This window comes from Paramisgurnus dabryanus, chromosome 20 (genome assembly GCF_030506205.2).
Source record: "Paramisgurnus dabryanus chromosome 20, PD_genome_1.1, whole genome shotgun sequence".
In the NCBI taxonomy this organism is placed as follows: Eukaryota; Metazoa; Chordata; class Actinopteri; order Cypriniformes; family Cobitidae; genus Paramisgurnus; species Paramisgurnus dabryanus.
Genome location: NC_133356.1, coordinates 10,142,511 through 10,149,574, shown reverse-complemented (window position 1 = coordinate 10,149,574; position 7,064 = coordinate 10,142,511). Strand labels below are relative to the sequence as shown.

Genomic DNA, 7,064 nt, shown 5'->3' with positions numbered 1-7,064 from the left:
TATAAAAGCATACTTTTTATTAATGGCACAATATGTAAGATTTTTGTAATGAAATATCCAGAAACCACTGTGTGATATATTTCATGCAGTTTTACACTTACATTATCCCAGAAGTTCCTAAGGATTTGTAAATCCAGAGAAATTCCTATTTTAAATAATGGTTCGTCCCTTGTCTTTGTCGCATATGAATAACGTGATATCCACGCTATCCTTGGTTTCCGCTTGGAAATTTCTGGATGGTGAGAACAATATCTCCGATCATCTTCACCTTCATTATTTTTTTAAAATGCGGTAAAAACTTATGTTGTATATATTGTGCCCTTAATTTCAAATTCCCCAAAAAAATCCAAGCACATGGTAATGACTTCTTTTCCCAGCCTATGTTAAGTTTTGCTATGGATTTTAGGGCTGTGCAATGAATTGTTTTGGATTTTCAATTTCAATTTTTGATTCAAACTTTTGAGGCAAAACAATTATTGTGTGATTAAAATATTAATTGCGTGGTGCTAGACTGATGTAAGGTACTTTCGAATGCATCCTTGCTTTGACACATGTAGCCTATTGCAACACTTAATAAAAAGGTTAAATTATTTCATGTTTTCAGTCACAGAATAATCATATTAAATAAAAAAAAGCGAATTGAAAGCGATTTGATGGACATCTCTCACAAATACAATATAAGGTCCTGGTTTATTTGGGGTTGATGCTCATAAAAGATTTTACAAACTTTTATCCATAATTTTTATAAACTGTAACTGAAAAATACACTTAAACAAACCAAAATGCCACAAATGACTTTATCTTAAATCCATGGAAGATTAATCTTTAAATAAAGAAGACAATACCTTAAAGGAATCCACCAACCTTAAAAGGTAAATCTCACAAACATCTGGGTCATATTTCACCCAAAGAAAAAGTTTTCTATAGATGATGAAGCCTTAGATATCCTTGATATATTTAGGACCTTTACGATTTTTTATTATGTTTTCATGATAAATAAGTTTAGCATAGTATTTATTTTATGGCTATTATTTTCTGCTAACCAGTATGCATTGTGTACAGTATGAATAATGTGTGTCATGAAAATTCACAGTGCAAAAAATCCTAAAAGTGCTAAACCTTAAGACTTCAAACTTGATATTTTGTGAGACTCCCAAAACTAAACCAATGAGGCGAACCGGACTCGTATTAAACGCACAACATTTATAACTGTTGATCGAGACTGTCTATAAAGAGTCCCAACATCACCCGCCACTTGCAGGCCAGCATAGGCAAACACACAATCGCATGCAAACAACACACACAGCTGTACAAAGGCTGAAATCTACAAATGAGTCTTCAGTTCCCATCAGGCCTTTATGTAGCATATCTTTGGGCTCATGTTTTAAGCTGAAAAAATAAACTGCATAGGCATAGATAACGCTAAAGGTGCGTCTCTCACATCGAGTCACATGTTCTGAGGAAAGTTTTTGGTTGGCTGTTGTTGAGCATACCACTGCTGGCGCTGTTTGCGCGTGTCGAGTTCAGAGAGCAGCGCTTGCCGATATGCTTCGTAGGATTTGACAATACATTCCAGCTCCTTCATAAAGAGCAGCTTTAGCATCCCCTGATAAGTGTCCAAATCCATCAACTGGAACAGCTCCCACTTCAGGATGTGGTCATACCTGAGACAAAACAAACACATTATTATAATACAGCTGAAGGTTAGTGCTACTGGCCTTTAAACCACTGTGATGGCTTCCAGGAACCTAACAAGTTAAAACTTTCAAAGGGACACTCCACTTTTTTTGAAAATATGCTAATTTTCCCACTCCCCTAGAGTTAAACATTTGATTTTTACCGTTTTGGAATCCAATCAGCTGATCTCTGGGTCTGGCGCTAGCACTTTTAGCATATCTTAGCATAATCCATTGAATCTGATTAGACCATTAGCATCATGCTAAAAAAATGACCATTATATTTTTCAATATTTTTCCAATTTAAAACTTGACTCTTCTGTAGTTAGTGCCCGAAAATAGACCCCTGGCATTGAAAGTTACTAAGGGGACTATTTTCGGGCAGTTTGTAATATCATTGCGCCTCTTGCAGCCATGTTACCGGAGGTAAGTCCTTGATTATTACGCCAGAATGAGAGTATAGTTCCTTATCATATTTGCCTAGAAAATCGCAACTTTATTTTCTGTCGCTCTTAGTACACAATGTAACTACAGAAGAGTCAAGTTTTAAATAGGAAAAATATCCAAACTCTTTGGTTATTTTTTAACGCAATGCTAATGGACTAATCAGATTCAATGAATTATGCTAAGCTATGCTTAAAGTGATATCGATAAATGCGATATTAAAAATAAAAGTGATATTTTTGCATTTCTTTGTCATACTTGCAGTAAAAACACATCCATCTATGGGTGTGGCACTCACTTTAATGGGGCTCTGGCATACACCTGCAGCCAGTCTGGGATCTCAGCTGTGTGATATGGGTTTGCTGGTACCAGTACAGCTTGGTTTCGTTCTGGTGGGCGGGGCTGATAAGTGACTGGCGGAGGAGGAGGCTGGTCATAACGTGGAACACTGAGATTGAGAGAGAGCAAGAGTTGGAATCTGTTTATGATCTCATATAGTGTTAAAATGACCTTCAAACATAAGACTCTCTCACCTGGGTGCGCAAGGATGTCTGTACTGGGCACGTTTGTTGATATGATCAACGTAGTACACTCCAAACTCGGCTGACTCCACTCTCTCCCAACCTGGTGGAAGCCCCTCCCTCTCCAGTGGATGGCTCCAGTGAGTAGTGTTTGTGTTGTGATCAATGAAATACTTCCTGCCTCGAATTGTCCAATCAACAGTCCAGCCAGGAGGAAGGACCGCCTCATCCCCGCTCATAGTCGTCAGATTGCCAAGAGATTTAGCTGGCACACGCCCAATTGCTACATGAACACATCAACAGAGATTAGGTAAGAAATTCACATTAGAAGCAGACGTAATATTTAGTATGAAATTCCAACTGTAAAAGTAAAGGAAGTCTTAGAACAAATATAAAAAGGATCACAAGTAAAACACACACAATGAGAGTTTCTCTCAGGGTAAAGCAAATTGCAACCATGAAAAATCTACATTCCTCTCGCTCTCACACATAATGAGAAATACTGCAACATAGTGACAGCCAAGAATGTGTGTGGGTGTACCGAACAAAAAAATGCATATATAGCAGAAAATAATGTAGAAAGTATGCGTTTGAGGAAAAACTGTGTGTTTGTTAAGCTGGAATGTGTGGTGACGTGAAGGAACCCATTCAATCTCTTCGTCTGCTCTTAAATATCAAGGATAAATTCTAGATAGGGTTGTACAAACTAGCTGACTAGTGACAAGTTTCCAGCAACAAGTCCTTTGTCTGTCTATGTTGACAAAAGTCTATATCAAATGGTAGAGTATTGAATTAGCAGCGCAAAAGGTCACAGGTTCGATCCCACCAAACACACTTGCTGATATGGCATAAATGCTAGGGGTGCACCGATAAATGCAGATATACACTAATAATACGTGGCCGATAACTATTCTGAATCGCACAGCCGATGTTATTCACAGCTATTCATGTACTACGGCTTTTAATCAGTAAGTCCTTATCGATCTGAAATCACTGTTAGTTTGAATCGTATATATATATATATATGCATTAAAAAAAAACACTCATCAAACAATCATTATAAATATAAATATTTATCTTGAAAATACCTGAAAAAGTTTGAAGAACAGCAATATAAATATATCCTTAAGCAATTTCCTGGAGCTGCGTGTCACAGCTGCGTGTGTATGGTTCTTCGTCTGCAGCGCATATTTATATATTAGTGCACCCCTAATAAATGTGTTGTAAGTGTCTGCCAAATCCATACATTTAAATGAACTACTTCCCCGCCATTGAGGATTTAACTCGTCAATTAAGAGAAAAAAACGCTTTCCTGCCAATGACGAGTATTTCCGGCTTTCTGCAATACCACAACTTATAAAACCTGGAAGTATCGCCCTAGGGCAAATAGCTGTATGTCAGTGTAAGTTTTGAGGAACGCTCTGCATCTGATCTCTATCAAAAGTCTTTCACAAAAATGGATTTATATTTTTGATCAAAATTTGGTGTTTTCTGAAGAAACCTACCCATATTTGAGAGGTTATAAAAAGAGGACTAGTAGGATGAAACTTGTGTGTTTGAAAACAGAGGGTCTGTTCTTTCATTTGATATATTGTATGTTTATATATTTTAAGAAGAACATTAAACTTTTGTGAAAATGCTGGCTAAAAACTTTTTTAAAAAACACTGGCGGGGAAAGAGTTACGTCTGCATAAAGATTATTCGCAACTAATCGTTTGCAGAATAAAAGTTTTTGTTTACATAATTTGTGTGTGTTTACTGTGTATGGGTGATTCTCACGAAACCATTGAAACACCACGGCACTAATGATTTTAGCTATAAAATGTGTAATATAGTAATATATTAAAAAGCATCAGAATTAACACAATACTGTGTTCTACCTTGCACAATGTGTGATTTCAACATAAGAATTTATAATTTGTCAATTTTATCTCATTTTCTGCTGAAATTCTCATTACCGCAATGTGTCCGGCTGTGTTTGAACATGCGTTATGCTGTAATTTAAACATATTAACACAAAAATATTTAGAAAAAAAATAAATGGATGTTTTCCTAGACTACTTTAGATTACAGAAAAAATATTTACTGAATATTCATGTATAATAATAATGAAGAAAAATTAGGAAAATGATGTGTCCATGCCTGATGTTCTCATCCTCCGCAACACTTTTTGAGAACAGTTTAAGCACACATACAGAATTTTAATAAAGTTTGATTTTGAGTGACGTGCGTCTGTTGAAACCGTCTATATATAAATATAAATACTTAATATATTTTTTATTTATGCATGTGTGTTTATTTATATATATACATAATTATTATACAGAGTACAGACACATATATGATGTAAACAAAAACTTTCATTTAGCGATTAATCGTTATGCAGCCCTAATTTAAATGTGAAAATTGTGCATGACACTACACAGCCAACCAGAGCCAATCAGAACAGTTTGATGTTCTAATATACAGAAACACGGATCCTATCCATCACAATGGCACAAAAAGAAGCTAAGCAAACATCAATGTGTCCTGTTTGGATAAACATAAACATGGGGCGGAAAACAGGATCTTCTCACTGCAGCTGTGTACTCTTGCCTATGACTCATGGGATCGCAATACTGACAGGAGCGATTCTCCCACGCATTGACCTAACATGCTACAGTACCACATACTTGCTGTCTGCGGCCTTCACTTGTGTGTGTCACACCATATGGTGTCCAATTTGTCATTTTAGGTTTCGGTCGGGTGCCTCCCTTTATTGCCACTATGCTCATTTTGTTTATGAGGGATGAACAAAACACACAGATGTACTTTCTAGTAGTGTATTTATAGTAAATATTCTCAGAACTTATTGTCATGTCTGCCATTCTACGGTGGACCCCATTATAGTACGAATGAGTAACTGGGGCATGTGAATCTGAAAATAAATCGGAGCTCACTGGATGATGTGGTACTCACCCGGAGGTGGGCGACTGTGAGGCTGGGGCGTCTGGGACTGTGGAGGGTTTCGTGGGTAATTAAGGTCATTATGCTCATAGTATCTGTAGTTTTCATTAAAATGGTCCGGCCTGTGCGATCGTCTGGCTTGGTTATTGTAGTATGGCTCAGGTGGGTAGTAATACGGACCACCGTCTCCGTTTTCTGTTACCGAAGCAGTATCGCTAATGTATGAGGGCGATGAAGGTGTGTAATCGTGATGAAAATGTGGTGGGGCAGAAAGACGATTACTCTCTCTACGTGAGACCTCGAGGGCCGTTCGGGTCGGTGCATTGCGCAGGAAGCTTTTGGGGCCACTGACATCCCCTACAGAAGCGGAGGAATATGGGCCTGCACCGGACGGAACCACAGGCGGAACCGGCTCCACTAATGGTGCTTCACGCCGAAGAAATGTTGGATGCCGGATAAATGAGGGCATCAAATCTGAGGATAAAATGAAACAAGGTGTAAATAGATGGAAGTCAAAACTATTCAGTATGGAATGAATGTTTAGGATAAAGCTCAGAAATACATTATGCCTATGGCTCAAGGGTAGAGCACTGTGTTAACAATGCAAAGGTCATGGGTTCGAGTTCCTGGGGACACACGTACCAAAAATAAATAAATAAACATACATAGACTTTGTATAAAAATGTTAACCTAAAATTATGTCGTTCTGGCAAATAGAAACACACAAAGTTGTTTGTTTATTTATTCACGTGATGCAAAAAAAGTTGCTTCAGCGGTGCACAAATAAAGCCCCTTAGGACATTTATAACCAAAGCCTGTTGAAAACTGTCCAGAAACTGGTAGTCTTTAAATCTATATGACTTAATTTTGTTTGTTTTATAGTCCAGAATTTAGTTTGGCATGTTGACAAAAGTTACTCACTTCTTAGCAGCGGGGACGTTTCTTTCTTCACATATTTGCCCTGAACTTCGGCTGGTTTGGACGCTTCGTTTTTACTCTTCTTTCTGGAGAGCATCGTTAATCGATTCTGCACCGATTCGACTTCGGTTCCATCCTGAAATCCGAACCAAGCTTCGCAATGACACGCAAAACCAAGTCCATTTCGCTGCGTTTAGCGCGACAGCTAATTTGGAGTAATCATGGCTACAGTCTGAAAACAAAAACACCACAAAGGCGATTCGTTTTAGTTTGTTTTTAGCGCTGCTTTTAGAACATTGCGAACTTTATACGATAGATTCGCGTTGTTTAAGTTTAAAGCGCACGAAAAACTTTTAAGTTACCAGTTGAATCCGTCCAGCCCAACCCAACCTTCAACATTTTCCCTGATCCCAGATCAGAGCTCACTGGATTGGTAACGCCTCTCTCTGCCTGATCCTATATGGGCTTCTCTGGACACGTAGGTATTTAATTGCCTCACTCAACTGTATTTTCATATGCAAGAAATTTGATTGGCATCGCAAAAAAGCACATATTGTCA

At 37.9% G+C, this 7,064-nt stretch overlaps 1 protein-coding gene across 1 annotated transcript; it reads right to left on the bottom strand.

The window, feature by feature from the left end:
* Positions 1-671: 671 nt before the first annotated feature.
* Positions 672-6,920, bottom strand: sav1 (salvador family WW domain containing protein 1). Its single transcript, XM_065296328.2, has 5 exons — positions 6,509-6,920; positions 5,600-6,061; positions 2,654-2,924; positions 2,419-2,568; positions 672-1,664 (listed from the first exon to the last, which is right to left on the bottom strand). Exons 1-5 carry the CDS (start codon positions 6,600-6,602, stop codon positions 1,448-1,450), a joined length of 1,194 nt encoding a protein of 397 aa, XP_065152400.1. The 5' UTR covers positions 6,603-6,920; the 3' UTR covers positions 672-1,447.
* Between the last annotated feature and the right edge of the window lie 144 nt (positions 6,921-7,064).